This window comes from Cryptotermes secundus, unplaced genomic scaffold, assembly GCF_002891405.2.
Source record: "Cryptotermes secundus unplaced genomic scaffold, Csec_1.0 scaffold493, whole genome shotgun sequence".
Taxonomy (NCBI): Eukaryota; Metazoa; Arthropoda; class Insecta; order Blattodea; family Kalotermitidae; genus Cryptotermes; species Cryptotermes secundus.
This window is the reverse complement of record NW_019738879.1, coordinates 591,444-608,294: the sequence shown is the minus strand read 5'-3', so window position 1 is coordinate 608,294 and position 16,851 is coordinate 591,444. Positions and strand designations below refer to the sequence as shown.

The following is a 16,851-nucleotide window of genomic DNA, read 5'->3' as shown; positions in this document are numbered from 1 at the left end:
TAAGATCCATTCTAATATTGTCCACCCACCTACGCCTTGGTCTTCCCTGTGGTCTCTTTCCTTCTGGCTTTCCCACCAAAATTCTATACTCATTCTTCCGCCATGCATGTTACATGCCCTGCCAATCTCATCCTCCTTGACTTGATCTTTCTAATTATACTTGGTGAAGAGTACAAGTTATGAAGCTCCTCATTATGCAGTTTTCTCCAGCCTCCTGTCAATTCATCCCTCTTCGGTTCAAATATTCTCAAACACCCTCAGTCTATGTTCCTCCCTTAATATCAGAGACCAAATTTCATACCTATACAAAACTGCAGGTAAAATTACACTTCTGTGTTTTTGAAGTTTTACGCTTTTAGACAGCAGAGGAGACACAAGTTCTGAACTGAACTGTAGCAAGCATTACCAGAAATTAATGTGCTCTTAATTTCCTCCTGAATCAAATTTTGGTTTGTTACTGTCGTTCCAAAACATTTGAACTGTGCCACATTTTCAAATGATGTATTAACGTTCTCACTATTAAGATGTTGCCTCGCGTTTGCATGTTTCCATCTCCTCTTGATATGAGAAAGTGGTCTGTCCCATATGTTCATGTACACTGATATGAACCTCGCTAGCACCTGAGTGGGTAAACAATTTTATTCACAGTTGGCATGTGGGAATTTATTCGTTATAAATCGGTGCATATTGGATATTAACATTCTAGCTCCAGAAATGTAGGCCATTCAAAGAGGACCCCGACACATAATGATGAATTTCTCTAAAACATATCTTGACGGAGACTCTGGCCCAAAACAAAACTGCATAGATGGTAACTTCAAGTATAAAAGGTCACGCTCACTCCGTAGCCTGTAGTCCGCAAGGGAACTATACCGATCGAGCGACCAGCGCTTGGCGGCGAAGTTAGTGCCAACTTTAGCGGATAGACGGTGTCACGTGGTCAGCGCAACGGATCCCCACAGCCGTTAATCTCGGTTTTCTAGACCGGAGCCTCTATTTCCTTGAAATAGATACCCCATTATCCTCACGAGACTGAGTGGACCCCGTTCCAGACCCACTACTTCTCAGAAAATCTGGTGGCGCCTGGAATCGAACTCGGACTTCTGGATCTGTAGCTAGGAACTCTAACCACTAGACCATAGAGGCCGTTCTGTCACGCTCACTGTGGGCCCAAATTATTACGCAAACTATACGTGTCATATCTTGGCTAATCTGTGACCAACAGAGATCTGTCGACGAACAATCGATTTGGTTTCCAAGGCAACGTACTCAAGGCAATTACATATGAGGAACCGGCTTCAATGCTTCTTCGGCATTCAGTGACCAACAATGGTCTATGTAGCAGCAGTCGTTTCCATGGTATCGGGGTCAAGATCAATCAGGCATAATATTATCTGTTAGCCAGCTGCATTAACCACTGGGAGCGCTAAAGTTTGCCCGGCTCCCTGAGTCGTGACACAGAAAAACACTGTCTAAGTCCCACGGGACGCGGAACCAAGTATGACTTTGCTGGCAACGAACAGCACCAATTTACCCAACTAACCAACCACGGGAAGCTTGGAGTTTATAGTCTCAATTTGCTTGAAAGCTGGTTTGAATCCAGCCTGGGTCATACATACTGTATGCTCATCTTCCCAATCACATCTAACATAGCTAACACTTCCCAAACGCTCAGAGACAGGTCAATTTAAAGTTAAAAGCAGGACAAAGTAAAGTTATCCCTGGCCGGTCACGGTAGCTGAGCTCGGAACCCGGGATCGTGGGATCAAATCCCACTCAGGGCATATATGTTCAGTGTTTGTGTACAGGTAGAGGCCATGCGACGAGCTGATCACCCGCCCAAGGAGTCCTACCGAATGTCTAAGACCTAGTAAACCGAAGTGAAACGGAGAGTTTCATGGATGTAGGCCAAGGTCCACATTGGGGCTGTAGCGCTAAAGGGGAAAAAGTTATTCCTGTTCTTAAATAGTGAAGCACTGCGCCATGAACATGGGGGAGTCATTCTTCATCTGAGCACTAGATGGAGGTGAGTGGTCAGCTTCACGCCCTTACCGCTTTACCTCCAGAGAGGTAACTGCATAGTCGACTGGCAGGGGGTCCCAGAGCCGGTCTGGGCGTGTCACTGAGCGAATCGAACACCAGCCGTCCTTCCCTATACCGACTGCATTTAGGACAAATAACAATTTATTAATTGTACTTAGCCAGGATAGCTCAGTCCGTATAGCGACTCCCTACGGTATGAACGGCAGAGAGGTCGGAGTTCGAGTCCCGGTAAGATAAAGAATTTTCTCCACGTCGTCCAGACCGACTCTGGGGTCCACCCATCCTCCTAATGGGTACCGGGGGTAAAGCGGCCGGTGCGTGAAGCTGACAACTCACCTCCAGGCAGTGCTGAAGTCAAGAGAATATTTACTCCCCCATACGCCTTCATGGTGCAGTGCTTAACTCCTTAAGCAGAGGGACAATTTTACCTTTCTTAAATTACTAATAGTGATCATCATAATTAGTAAAACAGCCCCTTCTTTGAGCGATGAGCTCCCTTGGAAGATTCTGCCAAACTTGGCTTGAATTACACCTTCCGTTTTTCACTTGCTTGAATTTCACACTAATAATTCTTTTACTGAGCAAGGTTGTCAGCCTTGCGTGAAACCCCCAATCTGAAGAACCCAGGTCTAGAAGGCTGTGGAATGTGTGTGTTGCTTCCCACACCTTTCTTGTAACAGGAATGCAACTGAATTATGTTTCGCTTTCCTTGACGCGTGATGCAACACATACCCGGCTCGGCTAGCCACGCCTACTTCTAGCATGCCTCAGATTCGTCTCCCGGGGTGGTTACTGCAACACGTTTCCATTGTTCAGAAGTTAACAATACGGGACACATAGAAAGTGTGGTGCTATAACAGAACGACGTAATAACGCATATTACAACAGAAAACATCAATGGTTCAAGACCATAGACACCTTGGATGGACCTTCAAGGGACAGACGGTCATGAGCCACTTAACATTGGGATGATAGGAGGATGAAAGTATATCCTCGCATTTGTATTCTGTCCACTGTTACCAACTGTTCCACCTAAAAGAATCTGTCATAAGGCTTACGAATAAGTGAACACAGTTTATCACCCGTTGAGAATTCAGCGGGAAATCTTATCATTTTGTTATGAGCGACATTCCGGCTTGTAGCATAACGCTTCAACTAACTATGCTACCGCGTGATAACCTAAAATTGGTTATTGTAAATGATAAATCTGATGATTAAAAAATATTTTTATATGTATAGAAGGATACAAGCCGGTCACGGTAGCCAAGTGGTCTAAGGCATGCACTGTCTTCTCTCGCTCGGAAGCCGGGATCATGGGTTCGAATCCCACTCAGGGCATGGATGTTTGTTTGTGTTTTTAAGTGTTTGTATACAGGTAGAGGCCTTGCGACGAGCTGATCACCCGTCCAAGGAGTCCTACCGAATGTGTAAAATCTAGGAAAACCGAAGTGAACTGAGAAGTTCATGGAGGTAGGCCTAGGCCCACTGGGGCTATAATGCCAAGGGGAAAATGAAGGAGGATACAAACCCAGGCGTTTGCGAATGGACAATATTAAAATGGATCTTAGAGAGATAGGATGGGATGGTATCGATTGGATTGATCTAGCTCAGGATAGGGACCAGTGAAGAGCTCTTGTGAACACGGCGATGAACCTTCGGGTTCCTTAAAATGCTGGGAATTTCTGGAGTAGTTGCATGGCGGTTTCTCAAGAAGGGCTCAGCTCCATGAGTGTGTGTCATGGCGGTGATTGTTGTGATATTCTAGTTCATGAACTCGTCTTGTATGCGAGGAGGAACGTTTCGGAGGAATATTTTGCTTCCATCTTCTGGACAGACCAAGTAAATAGAGGAAGCACATTCCTCCGAAACGTTGGTTTATACCTCCAACCCAGTAAACCACAAACTGAACTAAATTAATAAAGAACAAGAATATTTCTTTTATTGCTAGTGGGGTGGGACTAAGTCCCTTGTACTGCGGCTACTTCTGGCCTATTGTACCAGCCCCAGATGATAGGTGAGGGTGATTGTGGAGCAATTGGTGGAATGAAGATTGGCAGGGGAAACCGAAGTACTCGGAGAAAACTGCCCCAGCGCCACTTTGTCCACCACAAATCCCACTTGACCAGACCCCGGGATCGAACCCGGGCCGTCGCGGTGGGAAGCCAGCGACTAACCGCTTGAGCTATGCTGCGGCCAAGATCAAGACTAAGAAGAGGAGAATGAAGGAATGGATGAAGTTAAAGAGGAGAAGGAAGGGCAAAAGGGGAATGATGAGAGGATGGAAGAGGAGTAGAGAGAAGGAATGGGAGAGGAAGGTAGACAAGGAAAGTAGGAATAAGAACATGAAAGACGAAAAGGTGGGCTAGAAGAAAGCAAAGGACGAAGAGGCATGGAACAGAAAGCGAATATGAAGGAAGAGAAAAGAAAGGAGAGAGAATGAATAAGAAGGATGAGGGACGAATAATAATAATAATAAGAAGAATGAAGAGCTCTACCTTCTGAGATATAACGCTGTGTAGTCTAGTTGAAATTAAACCAAAGTTTCGGAGGAACTTGTCTCATCCATCTTCAGGGTCGAAGAGTAAGCCAAGCAAATGAACCAGCTCGAAGCAAGTAGCATACAGACTTTGCTACCTGTTTCATATCGGTTTCTTGCCCGCCTTACTCTTCAACTCTGAAGATGTGGACATGTTTCTCCGAAACGTCGGTTGACTTACAACGGATTACACGGCGCTATATCCCAGAAGATAGAGCTCTTCATAACCACCGGTGTGAGGACCTCAAGACGCGTGCTGAAACAGATGACGTACACTCGTGTACCTTGAGAATTCATGCAAAACCAAGCAAAGTTTGCCGCGAAATGCGTAACCGGTGTACGAAGCCAGTGGCTCTATGTTCAGGGGCGTGTAATTGTTAGGCTAGGTCTATTACGTGACCTTCCGCAACTTCCGCACACACACGGTTGCAATAGGCGCCTTGTGGTTAGAGCAAGGCAGACTGGAACCTTACAGTAGGGCAGTTCCCAGTATTTCCACGAACCGCCTGTTGCTTTTATGCTAAGGTTTGCAATTGTTCCACCGAGAAAGTAACATATATACTGCGTATGTTGCTCTCCCTGTGTGCCAGGCAAGCTTCTAACAGAACATTTTTTTCTAACATATTTTTTCGACATCGGTGTAATAATGTAGTTTATTGGCATATCACTTCCTGTGTGTGTCAAAACTATACACAAGGTTTCCATTAAATATCTGTTTTGTATCTGCATAAATAACGAATTTGCTTATCGGTAAATCTGGGATTAAGTCTTTCAAACTCTCCTCTGATGTCTAATTTTGATATAGAAGGGGAAAAAGGTAAGGCTATCCGTGTAAGAGGCCGTGAAGGCCGATAGGTTTGTGAGATGTCGAGGTTCCCATGTTTTCTAGATAATCGGCTCACAGATGGCGGTAATGTTGTGAGCCTTACGCGCCGCCCGCCCCCCAGGAAGATTCCTGGTACTCATTTCTGTTAGAGGATGAATCGACCTCAGGGCCATAGTGCGGCTGGAAGGATTAGGTAATTTGAAAAAATTCACCACATCGGGCCTAGAACCCACGATCTTCCTGTTTGTCGTACAGTACCTCAGCCAACTACGCTACCACGTGCCCCTAGATATAATTAAAATGCAGTTTTAAGTATTAGTATTAATAATGCACTGCGAAAATAAAATTGTTATCAGGGCCACATTTTAAATTATGTCACCCCAAGTCAACCAAAATGTGGAGGCATGACGGCATTTTTCAGTAACAAAAAATTTGTTTATAATTTTTTTACACTTATTTCTTTTTTTTTCCTGTGGCGTTACAGCCCCAATTTGGGCCTAGGCCTACCTCCATGAGACTCTCCGTTTCACTTCGGTTTACTAGATCTTACACATTCGGTAGGACTCCTTGGGAGACTTATCAGCTCGTTGCAAGGCCTCTACCCGTAGACAAACACAGAAAAACGCACACAAACATCCATGCCCTGAGTGGGATTCGAACCCACGATCCCGGCTTCCGAGCGAGCGAAGACAGTACATGCCTTAGACCGCTCGGCTACCTACACTTACTTCTTACATTAGCTAAAAATATACAGATATGCTTATTGTGATTTTACAGAAGCAGATGTCTCAATAAAATCTTCGAATCTTATTTACGTTTTCTGGGGGCCCTAGGGGTAGGACCACCTCCACATTCTGGTGGTAGAGTTCCTGGCTACAGATCCAGAGGTCCGGGTTCGATCCCCGGCGCTACCAAATTTTCTGAGAAGTAGTGGGTTGCACTCAGCCTCGTGAGGATAATTGAGGAGCTATTTCAAGGAAATAACGGTTCCGGTCTAGGAAACCGAGATTAACGACCGTGGGGATCCGTTGCGCTAACCCCGCGACACCCTCTATCTACAAAAAGTTAGCACTAACTTCTCCGACAAGCGGCGGTCGCTTGGTCGGTATATTCACTTGCGGACTACAGGTCACGGAATCTTTATTGTTTTTGAAGGCCCCAGGGGGACGATCCGGGTCGCTCCTCCTTAAATCTAGCCCTGACTAATATGGAATTTCATTAAATTAAATAGTGATGACGCGGACACCCCGTGCTATATTATACTGTTATTAGCGTCGGTCCTACTGTCGTTAACTCCGGAAAAGAGATACGTACGTGAATAGTTTTGGAAGAGCTTTCGGAAAAAAAAACAACAAATTTTCGAAAATCATAGCGAAGAGATAATGGCGGACAGCAAGGAGTAGTACAGGCCGATCACGTAGGGCGTAGGCTGTTATTGCATGGTTATACAGGGTGTTCATACAAATATTATGTGTTATTTTACGCTGGACTTTAGATAAATATATTTAATATCGATCCGACAAGCGGCGGTCGCTCAGTCGGTCGGTATAGCTCGCTTGCGGACTAAAGTCACTGTTTTATTACACAGGGGAACGCGGTAGCGTAGTTGGTTGGGGCGCTATGCTACAAGCCGGAAGGTCGCGGGTTCAAGTCCCGATGAGGTCATTGAATTTTTTCAATTGACCTAATCCTTCCAGCCGCACTATGGCCCTGGGGTCGACTCAGCCTCTAACAGAAATGAGTACCAGGAATTAATTAAATAATTTTCCTGGGGAGTAAGGCGCGGCCGGCACGTACATCACTATGTACAAATCAACAAATTATTATTCTAATAGTGTAGTCCAAAAACTTAACACAATTTATGCAAAGAGTCAAATCAACAAACTGGTGTAGTGACAACGGTATAGACTTATATATGAAAGGTGCTCAGTTCGAATCTCGGCTGAGACACCGTCTATCCTGACTAGGGGTTTCCGTGATTTTCCTTAGTACCTAGAAGTGAACACCGTGATATTATCCCAATTAGGCCAGGACCGTTTCCTTCAGAATCCCTTCCAATTCACAATTATTCTCTCATAATCCCATTCGACACCATGTATTGTCGATATTGATGGTGACGTTAAATAAGCAACTAAAAGAAAAGCACACAGTCATCCAGTTCAATTTGCCTCTCTTCCTCACAACCTACTTAATTACGAACCATTTCAATATTTTCTAGCAGATTTCCTCTTCAAAATTCTTTACGCATCCCTTGTCTCTCATATTCGAGCTATAAATCCAACCTATAATAGCTTCTTAGATTTCACTGTCCTAAGGACACCAGCTGATCAACTTAATGTACAAATGACGTACCAGAATTTGTAACTTATATAGGATGTTTCTTAAGAGTCGGTATAGCGACTGGCTACATGCTCGATGAACAAGGGGTCGGAGTTCGAGTCCTGGTGGGGACAAAATTTTCACTTCTCTATGTCGTCCTGATGGCCTCTGAGGCCCACCCAGCCTCCTACGAAATGGGTACCGGGGGTTCTTTCCCCGGGATAAAGTGGCTGGGGCGTGAAGCCGATCACTCACCTCCAGCTAATGACGCGGTCAAGAAAATATGGATCTACACATCCACGCCCCCAAACGCCTTCATGGCGTAGTGCTTAATTACTTAAGCACAGGGACAACTTTACCTAGAGGGATATGAGAAATTGCTATCCACTCGGAAATGTTTTACATTGGCCGCTTTTCAGTTTCTTTTCACCGTCGGTAGGACTCCTTGAAAAGGTGATCAGCCCGTAGCAAGGCCGCTACCTGCACACAGGACAGCACAAACACAGAATTAAAGCACACACAAAGATCCATGTTTCGAATGGGTTTCGAACACACGATCCCAGCGTTTGACAGTTCATGCCTTAGATTGCGCGGCTACTGTGATCGGCTGAAGTTTATATTATCTTTATATTATCTTACAGTGAAATTTATTTCGTACTTTTTATGTAATTCTGCACTTTTTTCCCCTTAGCGCTACAGCCCTCATTTGGGCCTAGGCCTACCTCTATGAAACTCGGTGATCAGCTCGTCGCAAGGCCTCTACCTGTACACAAACACAGAAAAACGCACACAAACATGCATGCCCTGAGTGGGATTCGAACCCACGATCCCGGCTTCCGAGCGAGCGAAGACAGTGCATGCCTTAGACCGTTCTGCTACAGTGACCGGCCAGTTCTGCAGTTTAAGCAAATTTTGGACTAAACTAGCTGCGACACTTTCATTATGATCGTGACAACAGGACATGGAGATTCGACACGGCTTTTCTCACAGACATTACGTATGAGCCTCATAATTCTTAGTGTTATTTTTTATTGCTAGTGGGGTGGGACTAAGTCCCTTGTACTGCGGACACTTCTGGCCTATTGTACCAGCCCCAGATGATAGGTGAGGGTGATTGTGGAGCAATTGATGGAATGAGGATTGGCAGGGGAAACCGAAGTACTCGGAGGAAACCTGCCCCACTTTGTCCACCACAAATCCCACTTGACCAGACCCTGAATCGAACCCAGGCCGCCGCGGTGAGAAGCCAGCGACTAATCGCTTGAGCTATGGCGCGGCCATTCTTAATGTTATTACTGCATCTGATATTTATCATTCTACAAGCCGCTTTTCAAAAAATGACCAACACAAAATTTCAGTGTGTATTTCTTGTGTCCTCCATATGAAATACATGTCCATCCTATTGATAATAGCATTGACTTCATAAATCTAACAATACTATATGATTTGTAAAATTCATGGAATTTCTAGTTAGAAACTGTAATGTGAAATACAAATATTTCATTTCAAATTCCTTATTATTTTCTTCTGACTTAATGTCAGTTTATCTACCCCTTTCGATAATTGTCTTACCTTTTGCTAAACGTTCCTTCCATCCTGTAAGCATCGTGAAAAAAAGATATGTCACAAGTATCGTAGATGAACTTAAAAGTTTATCCTTTTGTTTATTCAGATTTGTTAAAAATTCTGTTCACGTTTGGGAAAACACCAAGCTTTAATAAGATGTGTAAAGACTACACAAAGAGCCAATATATAGAAACATATACTGTCACTATTTTGTATCATTCCTGTCTTCTGGTTGTTTCCTTACACTTGGAATAGTAAAAGCGACCTTAATTCACTATAAACGTAGCGTATAATTCACTTACGCATAACGACAATGAAAGAAAAACAAAGTTACGCTTAATTTTATGTACTAACACGATAACATTTCACTTCACGTCAGGTAAAGCGCTTCCCGATAACGGACGCTACTCTGTTGCGCGGTGCCAGAGTATAAGCAGCTTATGAGAGCTCTGTACCTCTTTATACAAGCAACGGCGAGGTAGGAAGGCGGACGTAATGAGAGGGGGAAATGGAACAATTACAGAGTTTTAGTCAATAACTGATTGAATCTTTCAGAAAATAGTATGTAGTCTATTGATAAGGAGTTAGGTGATAGATGGTATACTGGAACAGAAGCGGTCTCCGCGTAGATTCTTATGCGGAAGGTGCTTAGTTCGAACCGGCCATCTTGACTGAGACTTCTCGGGCTTCACTCTATCCCTCTCAGAGGTGTAGTACCCTGATTAGGCCGCTACCTCATCCTTCCAAATCCTTTCTATGTCCATGCTACCCGTCTTACAGTGCACATAATTTCACCTTTCTCTTCACTTTTACACTACATGTTTCAGCACTAATGTGCTATCTTCAGGTGTGTCTGTATGCACGTTAAACTATTGCACTGTATGCCATGACGTCTTCATTCTAAAATGACTAAAATGTGTATTCGTCATGTATAATAATAAGTCTAAATATTAATGTTTTAGAATGAAGACGTCATGGCATGCAGTGCAATAGTTTGACGTGCATAGAGACACACCTGAAGATGGCACATTAGTGCTGAAACATGTAGTGTAAAAGTGAAGAGAAAGGTGAAATTGTGTGCACTGTAAGACGGGTAGCATAAATACACATCATGGACATGAATCAGTGTAACAGGACGCTAAAATATAACAAATCATTTCTAATTCATTATTCGCCAATCATTGTACGATTACACACTGTATCGTAAAGTGAACCACAGAAAAAAAAGATAAAATTCAAGATTATTATTAGGAAGGTAACGGGTTCGAATCTGGACAGGGAATATTTATCAATAAGGAGGGTTTTCGTGATTTTACTGAGTACTGAGATAGTATTTCAAAGACAATATGATCGCCGTTAACTAACTAGCTCCACAGAACTGAACCCTTCTTCAGTAGACTCCAGTCGCTCAGTCACTCAAAGAATTTCCCAGAATTTTATGGAACACGAAAGCTCATTACCGTGTTCACAAGAGACCTCCACTGGTCCCTATCCTGAACCAGATCACTCCAATCCATCCCATCCCTCTAAGATCCAATAGACCCGTATGTAACGACAGATGTGCTGTTGGAAGCGGTGTTCTCTGCGCGGTCCGTGCTGATGCTATATATAACGAGGATTAACTGTCATTACTAAAGAGTCCCGAGACGACAGAAGAGTGGTAGATTGGTGTGAGATGGTCGCCAGCCTGCGAGTCATGTGGTCGAGAGAGTGAGTCTACAGACAGAGAGACAGACATACAGGTAGCTGAGAGTTGCAGAAGCTGGTAGCTGAGCTCGGGGACAGTTTGAGAACAGGGTAACGTCCACTGTTGAAAGCCGCTACCAAGCAGCGCAGTGAAGATCGTAACTGAGAACACCAGTCTGTGTGATAGTGGTTTGTAAAGTGTAGTCATGTGTTGTGTGTTAAAGTGTTCAATAAATCCAATTACCAATCCAAACGCCGTCTATAGTCACTCTAACACGTGACAACTACTGATAACTTCGTAAAGAAACCCGCTTCACAAATGATAACCTTATTCGAGCCTGCAACGATATGTCGCAGATAATAAGATAAGTATCAATCAATCAATCATTTAGACCATCCATCTTCTTTCCGGTTCAACATACATAAAGATTTTCTTCATTCACACTATTTTTCGCTTTGGGGGGCGTGTCCGACTGGGTCCACTCGGCACGGCGGCCACTGATTGGCGTATTGTAGCTTGCCCCGGGTGATTATGATGATGGAGAATTTGGTGGAATGAACATTGGCAGGGGAAACCGAAGTACTCGGAGAAAACCCACCCCAGCGCCACTTTGTCCACCACAAATCCCACTTGACAAGACCCGGGATCGAACCCGGGCCGCCGCGGTGGGAAGCCAGCGACTAACCGCTTGAGCTATGGCGCGGCCCCTATATTCACACTAAATGACTATCAACATTTACAGAGCTTCGTTAAAATACACGAAAGTGAAACGAAGCGTTCACTACTCAAACCATACGCCGCACATGTTCGGATAGCAAATTATTTTGGGGGGCTGAATTCGATACTGCAGTATTTCGCCTGCCGATCACATTTGCTACGCGGTCTAAGGAATGAAATCTCTTCGTCCGCTCAAACGCTGGGATCGTGAGTTCGAATCCCATTTGAAACATGGATGTTTGAGTGTGCTTTTATTCTGTGTTTGTGCTGTCCTGTGTGTGTGCAGCTATATTCTGGCTAGAGTAAATTGTTCAGATACTGTAACAGAGATGGGTACCTTGGTAATGTGTACCAATATTTTCTTTTATCTCCATGTTACCGGCCTCCGTAGTCTAGAGGTAACGTTCCCATCTCATGACTCGTGGCACGCGGGTTCAAATACCCGGCGGAGGTCGTCGAATTTTTAAGGGCGGAAAAATTCAGGGAACAAGTCCTCCGGGAGGAACTTTAAGCCGTGTGTCCCGTGTCGTAGCTTTACGGCACGTAAAAGAACCTCATATCTCCAAAGGAGGTCACTGAGCCAAATTAACGGACGTTTCCCGCCCAACAGCAGTCTCTAATACCTCTGGTAGATGGAGAAAGCATTATAGATACCTCTCAGCTAGTAGAGCCGGTCTCGCTTGCTCGGCGGGACTGATGGTACGCACCATTATCGGTAGGGTATAGAGACTGGTAGAATATCATAGAGGGAAGCACAGTGGACCAATACTGGTCTCAGTGCATGGGGAAACCCACCCTCTCCAATAACTAACTAACTATCTCCATGTTACATTTTTAAATGCTTAGCTCGAGTCGTTAATTATTTATAGCCAACAGTCTCAATTCCATTTGTTGCTTTACACTGCACAAAACAAGTACCTTAAATAAAACATATAATTTCTATTTTTTTCCTTGGCACTACAGCCTCAGTGGACCTAGGCCTACCTCCATTAACTTCTCCGTTCACTTCGGTTTTTCTAGATGTTACACGTTCGGTAGGACTCCTTGGGCGGGTGATCAGCTCGTCGCAAGGCCTTTACCTGTACACAAACACAGAAAAACGCACACAAACATCCATGCCCTGAGTGGGATTCGAACCCATGATCCCGGCTTCCGAGAGAGCGAAGTCAGTACATGCCTTAGACCGCTCGGCTACCGTGACCGGCATAATTTCTATTACTACACAAAATTACTGGGTATGCAATAAGAGATTCCGACGTTTCGCACTCAGAAATTTGTTTGGAAGCCGTATTAGTGTTATCGTTGGTAGCAATTTTACAAACTGAGGACGCGTTTAGCATCACGATTTTCCTGACAGGTTTCGTGAAAATCGGTCACTTGGTTTAAATGTTATTAAAGGCATAGAAACAGGATACGGGATAGCGTAGTTGGTATAGCGACTGGATACCATCTGGAGGACCAAGGGTTCGGAGTTCGAGCCCCGATAGGGCCAAGATTTTCCTTTTTTCCACGTTGTCCATACCGGCTCTGGGGTCCACCCAACCTCCTATCCAATGGGTACCGGGGGTTCTTTCCTCGGGATTAAAGCGACTGGGGCGTGAAGCTGATCATTCAAATCCAACTAATGCCGAGATCAAGAAAATGTGGACCTATACATCCACTCCCCCAAACACCTTCATGGCGTAGTGCTTAATTAGTTAATCACAGGGACAAATTTACCTAGAGGGACAGGAAAACAGAGGAGCACGAGAAATTACAATCCATTCGAAAATGTTTTACATTTCGTAACTAGGCTCTATGAGCAGGTGCATGAGTTGTTGCCGACGGCACACCAAAACACACTCAGACAATAATAGGCGCCACTCAGAAAGAAACTTCCATAGATCAACAACAACACAGCTGTGAAACGTTGATATGACGTCTTCAAACCGTACTGAGATTTCTGTCCCCTGCTGCCACGGCAAGCACATGGTGGCGAGTTTGCGAACCTTTGGTCAGACCTCGTGTGTTACTGATTTTGAAGCAAACTCAAGGAAGAAACCAGTCTTCTGGGATTTGGCACCTTGTATATATGGTGTTAACCGACGTTTCGGAGGAACGTATCGCCTCCATCTTCAGGGTAGAAGAAAAAATATATAAGAAATCTGCAAGCGGAGAGACCGTGAGAACCGGTAAAAGCAGTCTGCTTTTACCGGTCTGGACAAAGCGGAGCTAGGGCAGGTTTTTTCAGTGTATTTCGGTTTCCCCTGCCCATCTTCATTCTACTAGTTGCTCCACAGTCATCATCATTTATCATTCGGGGCTGGTGCAATAGGTCTCAAGTAGCCGCAGTACCAAGTGGACTCAGTCTCACCCCACTAATAATAATACAATTCAATTCAATTCAGTTACTTGTTTTAATATATCACTTCTCCAACAGCGAATTCTTTTCTGTTTTGGCCTATTCTGAAATGAATAGGAATAAATGCGGCTTCACATGTCACTTAATTTAAGCGCTTCAGAAGATGTTTAAATCTGAAGTCGTATTTTGAAGATCCTTTAACAAGTTCGGTTTAAGCTTCCAAGAATTCTCATCGCGTTTCCGTTTTATGTTAAACGTTAAAAGACATGACTTTGCTATATATAGCTCTCCATTTGATAAAAATAACTGAAGAACAAATTCATAAGAAAATTTTGAGGTTATATCGGACAAAACTTAAAGAACCGGAGTCCAGCTGTAGTAGAAACTATACTCTGAAATCATTTAAGAAATATAAGTATCATATAAGTTCTTCCGAGAACTTCCTGTTAGTAACATTGTGATAAATGATCACTAGTATTACATAGTGACCTTGGTGAGAGAGGGCCTCTAGTTTGATAACAACTAGTTATATAGTCCACGATATACAGGCTGTATTGTTAGATCTGGCCTTTGTGTTGTGAGTGAAGAAGACAGGAGTATTGCAGAGTAGCAGGAGAGTGGTTGCGACTGCATTTCGGGAGTGAGGGTGAAATATAACACTAACAGAGATAAAAACTGTAGAGTGTCTATGTCGGTCTATGTGTTACCGAGGAGCTTTTCCGGGTCATGTAGCACGAATGGTGGAGACGAGGAATGCCTATAGGATATTGATGGGAAAGCCAGAAGGAAAGAGACCACAGGGTAGACCAAGGCGTAGGTGGGCGGACAATATTAGAAAGGATCTTAGATATGATGGGATGGTATGGATTGGATAGATCTGGCTCAGAATAGGGACCAGTGGAGGGCTCTTGTGAACACGGTAATGAACCTTCGGGTTTCATAAAATGCTGGGAAATTCTTGAGTAGCTGCAGAATTGGCGGCTCCTCCAGAAGGGCTCAGTTCCATGAGTTAAGTAAGTAGTATTATATTTTTCCTCAAGTCACATCAGGCAAAGTCTGGGATAGTACTTGCAATGAGGTCAAGGTCGCATCCCTCCACCCCATTTCCAATGCATTATTCACTTATTCCTACCATTCGACGCGAATATAGTATGAGATAATGACAATAAAGCTATCCTTGTAACACGCCGTGGAGACCCATAGGGTTGTGAGACGTCGAGGCTCCCACATTTTCTAGGCAATCGGCTCACAGATGGCGGTTAATGTCAGCTTTATGCACCGACCGCCCTTTACCCCCTGGTACCTCTTTTCCTGGTACTCATTTCTGTTTGAGGCTGAGTTGACCCCAGGGCTATAGTGCGGCTGGAAGGATTAGGTTAACTGAAAAAATACAATTGCCTCATTTGGAATCGAAACTTCCGGTTTGTAGCATAGTGCTTCAACCAACTACGCTACCGCGTGCCTCCAATAATAATAAATAAACTGAAATAAATGACTGAAGAGTTAGAATTTCATCTGCTTTATAACACAAACTTTAAGATCCAAGGAAGAATTTCAAGGCCTTGTTAAGGATAACAATTTAGGCCATACTTGACCTCTAAACCACCAGTCATTAATATTGAGAAACAGCATGACCTACATACGGCTTTCTGTCGGTTGACATTGACCGTGGAAGAATGTTCACTGACCTTGAGGGTTACTAAAGGGACGGCGGAACTATGTGAAGGTGATGATAACAAGCAGGTACACAATGAGAGGCAAACACAGTGCCTCTACCTTACAAGGTGATGTATTGTAAACTAAGAGAAATGCACTGTTTACAATAGTTACATGCAAATTGCGACCAATGCAATGTGATGTTGATTTCTATGTCGCCAATTTGGACGATTAAAAAGCATAAACAGGGGCACGCGGCTGGTTGAGGGACTATGCTGCAAGCCGTAAGGTCGCTGGTTTGGTTCTCTAGGTGGTAATTGGATTTTCTCAATTTATCTAATCCTTCCAGCCGCACTATGGCCCTGGGGTCGACTCAGCCTCTAACAGAAATGAGTATCAGGAATATTCTTGGGGGTAAAGAGCGGTCAGCGCTTGAGACTGACAACCTGAACGCCATCTGCGAGCGGACTGTCCAGAAGATGTGGCAGCCTCGACGTCTCACATCCCTATGGGCCTTCACGGCTTGTTACAGGGATAGTATTATCTTTTATAACTTAACTTTGAACAAGCATAAACATTATAATGAAGGTGTGACAATCATATGTAATATATGTTCCAGGTCTTCTCTTATAGAAAAAGCGACAACGGAGATCTTTGTTTTTATTATTTCTTCTTCTCTCTTTTGATGCTATTGTCACGTGTTAGAGTGATAGGGATTGGTAATTAGATTTATTAATGACTTGTAACTCGCAACTTCAAATAACTACAACAATCTCATTGATTTACATGCTCTACAGATCACTACAACTACAGCAAACATAAAGTTTTCTGTTTGTTCGCTAGTCGTTGTTAGGTAGCGGCTGCTAATAATGAAACTTAAGACAGGCTGGACTAACTTACTGCTAAATTGCTGCTGATTCTTGGTTCCGAGTCCCACGAGTCTTATGACCATATTTTACTTTCTGACGACTCTCGGAGTCTTCACAACAAGTGTGACTTATTGTCAGAGTCAAAGTTATTCTATGACCGACCAGTCTGTCTTCGTGTCAAGCACCTATCTGGGGCCGAAGATTAGATTTTTGTTACTGTCCGATAGTTGCTGGTTTGTTGATATTTGTTGCCATTTTTAACGTGAGGACAGGTCTGTCGTTTATAATTGC

The 16,851-nt window shown here is 43.9% G+C and overlaps 1 protein-coding gene across 2 annotated transcripts in view; it reads right to left on the bottom strand.

Moving 5' to 3' along the window:
* LOC111871190 (putative inorganic phosphate cotransporter) overlaps positions 1-16,851 on the bottom strand; it is a 74,609-nt gene that overhangs the window by 30,780 nt on the left and 26,978 nt on the right. The window contains exon 1 of one of the 2 annotated variants that reach the window (XM_023864098.2): positions 9,297-9,704. The exons of the other annotated variant lie outside the window; for it this stretch is intronic. Within the exon in view, the coding sequence (XP_023719866.1) occupies positions 9,297-9,330 (34 nt within the window). The 5' untranslated portion in view covers positions 9,331-9,704. Of the gene's footprint in view, positions 1-9,296; positions 9,705-16,851 lie in introns of those variants that run through there. 2 annotated transcript variants of the gene reach the window in all.